This window comes from Pithys albifrons, chromosome 11 (genome assembly GCF_047495875.1).
Source record: "Pithys albifrons albifrons isolate INPA30051 chromosome 11, PitAlb_v1, whole genome shotgun sequence".
In the NCBI taxonomy this organism is placed as follows: Eukaryota; Metazoa; Chordata; class Aves; order Passeriformes; family Thamnophilidae; genus Pithys; species Pithys albifrons.
In genome coordinates, this window is record NC_092468.1 from 17,344,693 (window position 1) to 17,357,875 (window position 13,183).

The window sequence follows — 13,183 nt, forward strand, 5'->3', positions numbered from 1 at the left end:
CACCGCAGGGGATCTCCGGGGACGGCCGGTGCTCAGCGCGAGGGTGCAGTGCCCCTGCACGGGATGGCCCGTTCAGCCAGGGCTGGGCTGGCACAGAGATAGGGGGACTCCCCCGAGGAGCCCCCCGCCTCCCCTTCCCCCGCCTTGTCCGCCCGGCCGCTCCCGGCCCGCTGCCCGCCTTTGAAACCGCCGGCGGGGCTCCCACGCCCAGCCCGGGCCCCCCGCGCCCGCAGCCGCCGGTGCGTTCCCACCCGCCCGGGGCCCGCAGGAGGGAGGGCGGCGCGTCCGGGGCTTGGCGTGAAAATGATCAAGGGCCGCGGGCAGCGCCGGAGCGCAGCGCCCGTCTGATGCTGCCCGCCCGGAGGCCCCGTCGAACAAAGGCGGCATTGAGGCCCCGGCTGCGCCCCCCCCCGCGCCCCCCGCCCCGAGCTGGCATCTTGGCGCGACATTAATGAACTCGCCTGTTTGTGCTCCCCCGGCCCCTCTCTCCTCCCACCTCCCGGGGGGCACCGTATATATCCATCCCTCCTCGTCTGCCTCGGGCATTTTCGGGGCTCCCCCCTCTTGCCCCTCTTTGCCTGCCCGGGGATGGAGCAAGGAGGGAAGAGGACGAGGGGTGCTCTTCTCGGGGTCCTCCTGGTCGCCCCCATGCTTCTGCCACTCCTGCCGCTGCTGCAGCTGGGGGGAGGGACCCCCCTGGGCCAGGGGCTGTACCCCATGCCGGCCAGCATCCTGCAAGGTCAGTGGGGCACGGGAATGGGGGCATCTCTGTGGGAGGATTTGGCTGTGGACAGGACTGCTATAGGAGCTGGCACCCCTGGGGTCACTCTCAGGAAGGGAAGGAGCACAAGCAGGATGGCCAGGTCCCTGGTGAAGACCCTGAGGTCCTGGGACATGCCTGTGCTGTCTGGACTGGGTGTCAAGTGCTGCCAGTGGCATAGAGGGGACGCAGGGGATGCAGGGAATGCTGTGGTTCATGGCCTGTGGCCACCAGTGCTCCCTCCTGCCCAGGTACCTTTGTCAGCCCCTGGGGACATTCTGCTAGGTCATGGCCAGCCAGGAAGGTGGCCACAGGTAGGGACACATGGAGGGATTCACATACAGGGCATGCACAGGACTGCACACACATGGGCACATACAGGGACATGCAGACCCAGACACACGGACCCTGGCACACCCAACTGTGCACTCCGAGTGCAGACACAGGTGTGCACAAAGGTACCTGCACACCGACACATGTGGACACACCTGCCCAGGGTCACACCCTGCTGTATGCTGACATTTTCACACACATGCATTCATAGGGTCGCAATATACAATGGGCACACAGAAACTTGGGAAAACACCCAGGGGACCATATGCCAACTTGAACAGAGAGGTGACACTAGTGGCTGTCACCCTAGGCAATGCCAACAGGTAACAGGCCATGCCCAGCCTGACACCCACCATAGAGATATCGGGGTAGAGGCAGCAAGTGGACTGAGGGTATGGTGGTGAGCAAGTGGGGGGCAGTGATGGGGGCTCCGGGGGTCAGAACACCTTGTGTGTATCCATCAGCGCTGTCGAGCCGTGGGACGCTGGTGCTGGAAGCAGCACTGAGGAGTGCACTGCTGGCACTGGAGCGGGCACTGTCCGAGCAGCGGCGGCAGTGGGGTGCCTGTGGACTCTGTGCCCCCTGCCTCTTCCCACCCTGCGCCAACATCACTGCCCACTGCCCACGTGAGTCATAACCCTATAGCCCCCAATGCCCTGTCCCCAGGAGGCCATACTGAAACAGAGCTCAGGGTCTCTGCCCAAACACAGGGTGTCCTATCCCAACACTATCCCATGCCCAGATGACCCTACCAAAACCCGCATCCATGCCTACTGTATCCAAGTATTTCTGTAGGTCTTTACCAAAGCACCACCTCATCCCTTAGAAATCCTATCAAAATTACATCCCAAGATCCTTCTCAAATCGTACCCCCTCCCCTATAGGCTTACCCTACAGGCTTTACCAAAACAATTTCAACTCCCAGAACACATCCCTAACTGGCAGAGACCCTACCAAATGCCACCCAAAACCCCTACTCAAGCAGTTCCCATCTTCTCTAGATCTCACCCAATCACCTGGAGCTCTATCCAAAACATTGCCTGATCCCCCGTCTGCTTTTCAGAGATTCCCCCCAAAACCAAATCCCAGCACGCAGAAGGCTCTACCAAAACGTACTGACCCCACAGCCTATCATGCCCCCTTCACACTCACACCAAAGCAGAGCCCAGTTGGCCTGAGTGGAGGTGGGCAGGGAGGACATGGTGATGCCAACGGCTCTGCTGTTCTTCCAGCACCAGCTGTGCCCTCCACTGTGCCCCCCAGCTGCCAGGTCCTGCTGGATGCCCAGGCACTGCCTGAGCTGCCCCAACGCAACTGGGCATTGAGCCAGGCCTGTGCCCCCTACCAGCACCTGTGCCCACCTGAGAGGGCCCAACATGCCTGTTCCCTGCTCAGCGCCCAGATGTGCCGCCACCGCCTCCAGGAGTGCCGTGAGTGTGCAGCCGCATCCCCCTAGCTCCTTCCAGAGAGGGAAGAGCCTATGATAAAAAATGGAGCATCCCCAGGGGAGGCTTGGAGGGAATATGGGGCACAGGGGGGGTTGCTGGGGTGCTGGGATGGAGTGAAGAAATGGGGGAAGTGGGAGTACAGTAAAATGATGGGATATCTTTGGAGGGATGGAAGACTGGGGGGGGGGGATGCTGGGATCCGAGGTGACAGGTGTAGACTTGGAGGATGGAGGCATTGGGAATGATGGGTGCACTGGGACACCGAGAGGTGATGGAGAATCTGGGATGGCAGAAGGGGGCAAGGGGAGGTGGCTGAGAGACTGGGGAGACTGAGTCACTGGAGGTGACAAGCACTCCTGGAATGGTACAGGGGATGATGGGAGTCTGGGTGCACCGAGAGGAACTGGGGAGAATTGAGGACAGCGGGGATGTGGTGGTGACACCACGGGGGGAATGTGTCCAGGTGCCTTGACAGCCTGTCCCTACAGAGGCCGCAGCAACAGCCCTGGGTCCTGACGCAGCAGCAGAGGTGACAATGCCAGGTGAGCCGAGCGCGGCCCCGCGGTGCCTATGCCACCCCCCCACGCCGGCGGGCGCCCCAGACCCTCGGCTGCCTGCTGGGCCGAGGGGCAGAGGTTAGCGTCGGCAGCTGCCGGGCTGCGGGGTGCCCCCGGCCCTCCGCCCGCTCGCCTCCGTGAGCACGATGCGGCTTGACAGCGCGCCCGACGCACCGCATCTCCCGCCGCCCCCTCCACCTGCCGCGGCCATCCCCGGCCATCCCGTGCCCACTTGGCAGAGGGAGTGTCACAGCAGCGGGGCTGCAGGACCGCCCCTCACCCTGGCTTTGTTTCCCAGGGAGCTGTGGGCGCCGTGGGAGTCCACAAGCCAACGCCACGGCCCCCCGAGGGCGGATCGTGGGCGGCAGCGTGGCCCCGCGGGGCGCCTGGCCCTGGCTGGTGTCGGTGCGGCTGCACGGGGAGCTGATGTGTGGAGGGGTGCTGGTGGGGCGCTCCTGGGTCCTCACCGCAGCACACTGCTTTGGCGGGTACGGCGTGGGGCATGACAGCGTGGGGATGATGCCTCTGCAGGAGAGGTCATGGGATGACACCCTATTGCCCCTGTAACTTGCTGCCCCCCATCCCACCAGGAACCGTAATGAGCTGGCATGGACTGTGGTGGTGGGTGACCATGAACTGGGCAAGGCAGGCACAGGCAAGCGGGAAGTGCCTGTCCGGCGCATCCTGCCTCACCCTAAGGTCAGTGGAGGTAGGCACCCCCTTGAGCAAGCTGTACATGCTCCAGGACCCCCAATGACACTCACACATTTCCTTCCAGTTTAACCCCAAGACGTTTCATGGGGACCTGGCACTGCTGGAGCTGGCAGTGCCACTGGCCCTGTCACCAACTGTCAGCCCTGTGTGCCTTCCCAGTGGCCCCACGGAGCCCAGCCCTGGCACCCCCTGCTACATCACGGGCTGGGGCTCCCTCTATGAAGGTAGAGCGACTCTGACACCTTGTGAGGTGTCCCCCTCTGTGCTCTCTCCTGTGCCAAGTCCCAGTGCACTGAGCCAGGGCACAGAGGTGACCAGGCACAGGAGACCCTGTAATGGGTGAATTGCCTGTCAGAGGGACCAGTGGCTGATGTGGTGATGGAGGCACAGGTGCCTCTGCTCAGCCAGGAGACGTGCCGGGGTGCTCTGGGCAAGGACCTTCTCACCAGTGCCATGTTCTGTGCTGGGTATTTGTCTGGAGGCATCGATTCCTGCCAGGTAACACCAGGGCCTGAGGGACTGCCAGCACCCCACCTCAAAAATCCCTTGGGCATACAGTACTGGACACATACCACAGCCCATCAATGTGGTTGGTGTCTCAGCCCAGCCCAATGCACGGACATCTCTTTTGCAGGGCGACTCAGGGGGCCCGCTGGCATGCCAGGACCCAACTTCACACCACTTTGTTCTCTACGGTATCACCTCATGGGGTGATGGCTGCGGTGAGCGGGGCAAACCAGGAGTCTACACCCGCGTCACTGCCTTCACGGACTGGCTCAGCCTCCAGATGGACTGTGAGTGCCACTGGAGGCACCACGGTGGGGATGGAGATACCCATGGAGGTTTCAGCACCTCATGGCAGCCCTGGCTCCCTTGCAGCTGGCCCTGGCAGCCGAGAACCAAGCTGCTTTGATCTGCTGGCACTGGCCCAGATGCCCCCAGAGCAGCAGTCCCCCGAGCGCACCCGTCTCTGTGCCTTCTATGCTGAGTCTTGCCGGGCTCCTCAGGGCAGGGCCACCTGTGCCCGCCTGGCTGAGGAGACCTGCCGTGCCAGGATGAGACGCTGTGGTGAGCTGGGGGGCTGTGCCAGGGCTAGGGTGTGGGGTGGGACCCCATTTCTGGCAGTGTGGTGGCATGGTGCCAGGGCCATGTGCTCACAGAGTCCTCTGTGCCCACAGAGCTGCACTCCTATACCCAGACCCTGGTGGATCTCCTGCGCCAGGCTGGGGACTTCATCCGAAACCAGTTTGATTTCTCCTTCCTCACTCGCACTCTGCCCCAGCTTCTGAGCAAGATCTATGGGCACTTCTTCCCTCCCCGTGTCCGCAGGGATGCCCCAGGTACTCTCGTGGGCTGGACCACCCCATGCCCACTTGGAGTCCCATCAGTCTCAGCTATACTGATGGCTGGAGCACCAGAAGCCTGCCTTGTCACCCCCATGGGACTCCCCTCCCCTTTGTCTGTCCTGTCCCCTTCTTGTCCCTTCAGGCCTGGCTGTGGCAGGGGCCCACCCAAGCCCCATAGCAGGGGGACCCCAGAGACCCACCACCAGGTGAGGCATGGTGGACCACGGGACAAGAGGCTAAAGGGGTTGGGGAGGTGGTCAAGATGCCAGTGGGCACTGATATGGCTTTTTGGGACCAGCCTGAAGCATTGGAGTCCTATTACTCCTGAAACCAGGGCACTGTCCTTGGTGTGCCCAATGGGTTGCACAGGGTGGCACAGCCCTGGAGATGGGTGCCACTGGGCACCAGTCTGAGCTTGCCTCACTGTGCTTGCAGGGCCAGGCTGCTGCCCCCCTTTGCAGAGCTCTTTGGGGCAGTAGGACCCCAGTTGCAGGACTGGGTGGAGGCACTAAGGGCCATGGCAAGGGACAGCCTGCTGGTGCCCACAATGGACAGGGAACAGCTTCCCGGAGAGACACAACTCTTCTTTCAGGTATGTGAGGAGGAACAGGCTGGGGGAGCCCCTACTCCTCTGGTACTGGGCCACCAGGGATATCCCTTGGGTCCATTTTCTCCTGTGCAGCCACAGAAGTGGCATCTCTCAATTTGCCACTACAGAGGTGGCATCTCACCCTCCCCAGCTGAAACCAGTGCTCCCAGTCCAGACAGTGCAGAGCCAGTCACAGATCTGACCCTGCAGCTTAGGATCTGACACAACACAGCCATGAAGATGCACATTCCCAGTGCCCTGTCTGACACAAGCTGAGCCATGCCCTGCACTCTGCCACTGTGCACCGGGCTGTTCCCACAGGTGGTGCCCTGTGGGTGCCCCATCACCCACACTGTCCACCCTTTCTCTTCAGCAGGGTGAGGATGCAGTGGAGGAGATGGTGGGACAAGGACAAGCCTTCCTCACCCAGCTATGGGCAGAGTTGGACCTTGGCACCACCCTGGAAACCGTGGAGCCAGGACAGGCACCTGGAGAGCTGGGAGGACCCCCCCCACCAAGGCGTAAGCTCAGCGAGCCTGGAGGGGCTGGGAGCAGTGGGATGGCCACCCACTAGCCAGCTCCATGCCCAGCCAGTGCCCAGTGGCTGTGTCCCTGATGGCAGTTTCACACCTTTCTTGGTGGCAGAGTCTGCACTGAGGGAGAAACGTGAGCTGGTGTCCACAGAGCTGCCTAGGGTGGAGGAAGAGGAGGAGGAGGCAGGCGCAGGCAGAGGTAAGCTCCCACAAACCCTGCAGAATGCCACTTGCCACCACAGGGACAGTGGCAAGCCCAGCCTCAGCCTGGCACCCCGGTCCCAGGACTGGTAGTCCCATTTCAGTGGGACAGCCCTTGGTTATATCCCCCTCCACAGGGACCCATGGTCCTGTGGTGTCCCCAGAGCCAAGGTGCTCCTCCCTGAGGTGGGCCACAGCATGGTGTCCTCACAGTTCACCCTGATGTCCCCCTCCATGTTTCTTCTGCCCATTCCGGGGCTGCAGCCTGCCCTGGCCTCAACGAGTCAGCAGTGCGGGTGGGTGCGGTGCGGGAGCTGTATGCCTGGGTGCTGCGGGTACCTAAGACCGACCTGGCCATGACTTTCCAGGAGGTGAGTGCCTCATCCAGTCACTCTGAGCCCCACACCCTGAAAGCCAGGCAGTGCCAGTCCCCAGCCCATCACTGTCCTGCTCTGCCCCTGGCTCCCCTGGGGCTCACAGTGCTGTCATCTTCCCACAGATCCTGGTGGACTTGGGCTCCAAAAACACCAAGGGACTGTACCGGGCACAGGTGCGGGCCACTGTAGGGGGCCGCCCCACAGCCTTCACTGGCCTTGTGGGGCTGGAGAGTGACTCGCTGGCCCGCAGCATGCCTGGCCTCGTTGCTCTGGCACTCGAAGCTCTGAAAACCTAATGGTGCCCCTGGGACAGCATTCCAGCATGGATAGAGGGCACTGGGGCAGGTGTCTCTTATGTCCTTCAAACACAGTCTCCTCCCTGTCTCAGACTCTTGCACCCTTTTGTCTCTCATCATGCCTCAGTTTTCCTCTTCCCACCAGCACTTCCTGACTTCCCCAAGGCAATAGGGCTCCAGGAGATACCTAGAGAATCTCAGCCAGGAATCACAGTCCTCCTCTCCCCTGAAACCTCCACCTTGGCAAGTCCATCCTCACCCCATTTTCCCCAGAGGTACCTAAGCTGTTATTTATTTGTACAGAGAAGGTTTATTTTTCAATAAAGAAGGTCTCTATTTTCCAGTAGCCATCAAGTGTGAAGCAAGTGCTGTGCCATGTGATGCTGGTGAGAGGGGTGACAGTGGAGGGACTTTCCAGGGGGGCTATGACATCCTATTGCATCTTCCCCTTCCTACCCTGTACCCTGGTTCCTGCTGTGCCCAGCCTTGATTCCTGCTGTGCCCAGCCTGGCACAGAGTCCCCAGATCCTCACTGAGCGTCAGACACCCCTCCTCCCCTCTGCAGCACTCACAGCACAGCACAGATGTTCATCTCTGATGACAACTCATCAGGGACCCACATGAAACCTTCTGGTGCAGGGGCTGAGTGTGCCCTGGGCCATTGGTGGGTGGTGGGGTGGTGCCACACTTGTGCTTGGGCATCAGTGGGTACCAACCCTCCCACCTGTGGGGACTCTGCCCCCCTGAGCAGCATCACTGGGACTGCTGAGCAGTGGGGAAGGGACCACTCCTCCCCATGCCCAGCAGTGCCTGTGCTGGGTTACCTCAGCTCAGGGTGACGTGCTGTCACCCATGGGGCCAGCGAGTGCAGCTGTGCCTGCCTGTCTCCCCTTCTCTGCATGTGGTGGTGCTGGAAGAGAGGGCTGGGAGCAAGTATCCGGTGCTGGTACCCTTCCCCCTCAGCACCTGCCACCATCCATCTCCTACCCTTTCCGGCAGCCGGACATCCGCTCGGCCAGGCTAGGCAGGGAGGCAGCCAGGGCCTGGCACGGCGCGAGGGCACCACAGGCACTGCATGGGGAACCTTCCGCAGCAGCTGGCCCTGCTCGGGGCACTGATGCTGTCGGGTGAGCGGGGTCTGGGGCATGGGGTGCCCTGTTGCTGTGGGGTTCCGGGCCCCCTCCTTGGGGGCCCATGGAGGATGATGGTGGTGGGGTCCAAACTGGGCACAATGATCCTCAGGTCTGCTTTGTGGGTATTATGCGGCAGATTCCCCTCACTGTTCATCCCTTGTGCTTTTTTACTGGCTGTGCCACCTGAAGCCGTGTCCCAGCTCAAGTTGTGTGCTTTTTTTGCACAATGTCACTGCATCTGTGTGTCCCTGTGTGTGCCTGTCTGTCTGTGCAGTGACACCAAATCTCTGCCCACTGCATATGCATGTATGTCCCTGCATAGAGTCCATGAGTCCAGGTGTGCGTCTGTGTGTACATCCACCTATGTGCACAATGCCACTGCATCTGTGCCAAGCGTCTTGTGTTTGTGTGTCCCTGTAGGTCTATGTCTGTGTCTGTGTCCATGCCCGTGTCTATGCCCGTGTCTATACTCATGTCCTTGTCCCATACCCATGTGTTCCCATGTGCTCCCGCCAGTCTCTCATTCCTACATGTCCATGTCTGTGCTCCTGTGGCTGTTCCTGTCACCTTCATTCTTGTATCACCCTATGGGGTGGCACTGGGCCGAGTAGTTCTCCCAGTCCTGTGGTTTGCCTCCAGGCGGGCTCTGCATGAATCAGGAGGAGAGGCTCATCCACCACCTCTTTAAGGAGAGAGGCTATGACAAAGAGGTGCGTCCTGTCGTCTCCACTGATGAGGTTGTGGACGTCTACCTGGCCCTCACCCTCTCCAACCTAATCTCGCTGGTGAGCCCCAGTGGGCAGTGCCCACCATGGAGTGTCCCCCAGCCATGCTGACCCCCAGGGCTGGCTGGGTACCACCCCTGAGGTTGCTTCCCCAGCCCTGGCTGGTGAGTGTTGGGGGGTCCTGGGATATGAGGACACCGTGGCATCTCACTGCCTCACACTCTTTTCAGAAAGAGGTGGACGAGACGCTCACCAGCAGCGTATGGGTCGAGCATGTAAGTAGGGACAGGTGTCATGGCATGAGCTGTGCCTCCATGAGATGGCCCAGCATGGTGAAGGGGTGACCTGGGGATCCTCCCCTCCAGGGCTGGACTGATTACCGCCTGCAGTGGAACGAGTCCGAATTTGGGGACATTGGGGTGCTTCGCCTGCCGCCAGACATGTTGTGGCTGCCTGAGATAGTCCTGGAGAACAAGTGAGCTGTGCCTCAGTTTCCTCTCCCAAACTCTGTGAACTTTGTCTGGTGCATGCCCAGGGCTTCCAGACCCCTCCCCAGCCCCACCATCACTTTTCTCCCTCCTGGTGCAGCAACGATGGGCTCTTCGAGGTCGCCTACTACTGCAACATCCTCCTCCACAGCACGGGCTATGTCTATTGGCTGCCACCTGCCATCTTCCGCAGCACCTGCCTCATCAATGTCGACTTCTTCCCCTTTGACTGGCAGAACTGCACCCTCAGATTCAGGTGCCGGGCAGATGGGTCAGGGCAGAAGGGTGGGTATCCCATTCCCCTGTGGTGCCTGCTGCTACCAGCACCTCTCCTTGCTGCTGGGGCATAGCAAGGTGGGGGTCTGCAGGTGACCCTATGTCCAGAGTCCATCATGCTGGAGATCAGGGCAATTGGGTGGTGGGTGCCCAGTAGCAGGTGCAGCTCCTCACTGCCTGTCCTCTGGCCATGGTCCAGGTCACTGGCATACAGTGCCCTGGAGATCAACATGCACTTGAAGACAGACGAGGACCAAGACACAGGCAAGTCTTACCCGGTGGAGTGGATCATCATTGACCCCGAAGGCTTCACAGGTAACACTTGTGCTCTCTGGCATGTCTTGTGGCAGTGGCACACTCTGTGCAGGGCTGGAGGGCACTCTGGAGTTGGGGCACCCTGTCATGGAGACACCCATGTACATGGGGATTTTCCACCCTGGCACCCCACCCTCCACGCTTAGAGCTACTCAGACCCTGGATGGGTAGACTGGTGGTGGTGAGGCTGGTGAGGATGGCCATGGCAGATGTCCCCCATGCTGTGTGCTGTCCCATGTGCCCTGGCAGAGAACGGGGAATGGGAAATCATCCACCGCCCAGCCCGCAAGAACATCTACCCTGACATTTCCCCTGACACCAGTGAGCACCAGGACATCACCTTCTACCTCATTATCAAGCGCAAGCCACTCTTCTATGTCATCAACATTGTCATACCCTGCATTCTCATTGCCTTCATGGTCATCCTCGTCTTCTACCTGCCTGCCAACAGTGAGTGAGCCCTGAGGTGTGGGAGTCACATCCATGGAGCACGTCCATGTCCCATAGCTGCACCAGGTCCTGGGACATGGGGACACCCCAATGCCCAGCACAGGGACATCCTAGAACTGAGATACCCCCATTTAAGACACCCTTATCTCAGTCAGACACCCTGGCAGAGAAACTTGGGCACAGGATACTCCATGTGGGACCCTGAGGTATCCTCATAACAGAAAAGCCTATATGGGGCAATGTATGGTGTGACACTGGAATGGCAACACTGGCACTGGGGACACTGGGAAAGGCACTTGGGGCAGGGTTTGCCCTGAGCTCACCTGCTTTCCAGGTGGTGAGAAGATGACCCTGGTGATCTCCGTGCTTCTGGCCCAGTCCGTCTTCCTCCTGCTCATTTCCCAGCGACTGCCTGCCACTTCCCACGCTGTCCCCCTCATTGGCAAGTGAGTCCTGGACACCACCAGGTGCCACAGAGACATTGTGGGGTCCCTGTGGTGCAAGAGGGCAGCTCTGCCTGTGTCCAGCTTCTCTGGCAATGCCAGCTCCAAGTCCATGCTCCCTACCAGGTACCTGCTTTTTATCATGCTTCTGGTGACAGCTGTGGTGATCATCTCCGTCGTGGTCCTCAACTTCCACTTCCGCACTCCCAGCACCCACGTGATGTCTGACTGGGTCAAAGAGGTGAGCAGGGTGTGGGCTGGCATGGGTGCATTGGCGGGTACAGGGGTGACACCATGTGCCATGGAGGACAGGACAGCACAGCCCTGGCATTGCATCAGGGTGTCCCATCTGTGCCATATGTAGTCTGTGGACAGAAAGTGGGGTGGCAGAGAGGTGGCCAAGGGAACTGACAACCCCTCTTATGTCCCAGGTCTTCCTGGAGAGCTTGCCTCGGCTGCTGGGCATGACGCAGTCAGCTGAGAACCCAGTGGGTGCTCCGTGCATCCGGCGCTGCAGCTCAGCCGGCTACATCGCCAAGGCAGAGGAGTATTTCAGTGTCAAGTCCCGCAGTGAGCTCATGTTTGAGAAGCAGTCAGAGCGGCATGGGCTGGTCAGCCGTGTTACCCCTGCCTGTGAGCCACAGGAGACATAGGGAAGGGTGTGGGATCATGGGTCTCCAGGGGTGGCAATCCCTTGAAGCCCATCTTACCACCCCCCTCACCCCCAGGTTTGGCACCGCTGGGCACAGTCACAGGTGATGAGCAGCTCTACGAGCACATAAAACCTGTCGTTGATAATGCCAACTACATTGTCAAGCACATGCGAGATGAAAACAGCTACAACGAGGTGGGGCCATGGGCACTGGGACAGCAGAGGGGACTCCCTGTGCCCACTGTGCCCCCCACTGCCTGGCTCCTCCTTATCTCTCCAGGAGATCGACAACTGGAATCGTGTGGCCCAGACCCTGGACCGCCTCTGTCTCTTCCTCATCACCCCCATGCTGGTGGTGGGCACCCTCTGGATCTTCCTCATGGGTATCTACAACCACCCACCACCGCTGCCCTTTGCTGGAGACTCCTATGATTACCGGGAGGAGAACAAACGCTTTGTCTAAGGGGGTTGGGGGAGCAGTCCCATGTGCCTCTCCCCCACCTATTTGGGAAAATAAAGCTGGGTATTTCTTGTCAAGGGGCTCTGAAATGGTGGCTTCTTTCAGTGGCCCCTGCCCAAACTGAGCACTATGTGAGTGCTGAGGAAGGTGATGCCCACCCAGGGAATGTTGGGTGTGCTGAGCATGGTGAACTTCGGCTATGGCTGGAAGGGGTGATTTCTGGAAGGGTGTGGTGGTACTCACCCTGCTACCCCTGTAAACTGGCACTTGAGGCAGGATGGGCTGGGGAAGGCGATGTATCCCCCCCACTGTGGCACTATCCACTCCAAACCCACAGCAGTGGACAGAGATACCATCAGTGCCCACATTTCCTCTCATCCCTATGGTCTCCCAGACAGACACAGTGTCCCCCCAGCACACCCCATCTAACAGTGCAGGGCTGGGGGCCCAGAGAGCTGTCTCCTTCCGCAGCTCAGCATTTGGATGCCAGGGCTCTGGTTTCAGGGAGCACAGCTGATGTCTCCTCCCCGGTAGTGGCCCAGGACAGCTGTCACATCTCTGCTGAGCCAGGAATCTCACCACACCCCCATTCCCCCATGACGCGCACCCCTACACTGGACCTGGCAGGATTAGAACCTCCAGAGTGGGCATTACTCTCCGGACATGGTGGGACTTGCCTGCCCCTTCTCCACCCTGTTCCCCGTAGGCAGCCACTGCCATGCTGGGAATGGGAGGTCCTGGCAGAGGGGCACCCATTTTCCATAACCCATGAGCACTTGGGTTCCCACTGCAAGGAGATGCATCCCTCCATAGGGGAAACTGAGGCACAGAGCTTAATTTGTCCCCAGTCCCAATGCCAACCCCTCTGGCACAAAATGTCAGAGGAGCTTCCCAGAAGACTGGCATCACTCCACTGACTGGGGGGGTGGGGTGGGGGATGTGGGTGGTCACCCATCCCTCCACAGCCCCGGGGCTGTTGGGAACAGCTGACCAGCTGACGGTGGCAGGGGACAGCTGTCCCATCCCAGCAGGCTCCGGACCCAGAATAGCACTGGGCGGGCAGCCGAGCAGAGTCCCAGCCCCTGCA

At 60.3% G+C, this 13,183-nt stretch overlaps 2 protein-coding genes across 3 annotated transcripts; both read left to right on the forward strand.

Annotated features, from left to right (window-relative positions):
* Positions 1–588: 588 nt before the first annotated feature.
* Positions 589–7,154, forward strand: PRSS56 (serine protease 56). The gene is made up of 18 exons (XM_071566593.1): positions 589–739; positions 1,558–1,719; positions 2,326–2,523; positions 3,030–3,083; positions 3,397–3,586; positions 3,689–3,797; positions 3,877–4,036; positions 4,168–4,310; positions 4,447–4,606; positions 4,692–4,880; positions 4,991–5,152; positions 5,301–5,364; positions 5,546–5,551; positions 5,594–5,750; positions 6,124–6,277; positions 6,393–6,479; positions 6,746–6,852; positions 6,981–7,154. The coding sequence occupies exons 1-18, from the start codon at positions 589–591 to the stop codon at positions 7,152–7,154; spliced, it is 2,427 nt and encodes an 808-aa protein (XP_071422694.1).
* Positions 7,155–8,229: 1,075 nt separating this feature from the next.
* On the forward strand, positions 8,230–12,099 carry CHRND (cholinergic receptor nicotinic delta subunit). Of its 2 annotated transcripts, XM_071566362.1 has the most exons (12): positions 8,230–8,281; positions 8,927–9,072; positions 9,243–9,287; positions 9,378–9,487; positions 9,601–9,756; positions 9,976–10,091; positions 10,341–10,541; positions 10,876–10,987; positions 11,111–11,225; positions 11,416–11,617; positions 11,713–11,831; positions 11,917–12,099. In XM_071566362.1, exons 1-12 carry the CDS (start codon positions 8,230–8,232, stop codon positions 12,097–12,099), a joined length of 1,557 nt encoding a protein of 518 aa, XP_071422463.1. The 2 variants fall into 2 exon arrangements, with proteins under 2 accessions (XP_071422463.1, XP_071422464.1); XM_071566363.1 differs by lacking the exons at positions 8,230–8,281; positions 9,243–9,287 and having other exon boundaries at positions 8,938–9,072.
* Positions 12,100–13,183: the final 1,084 nt, after the last annotated feature.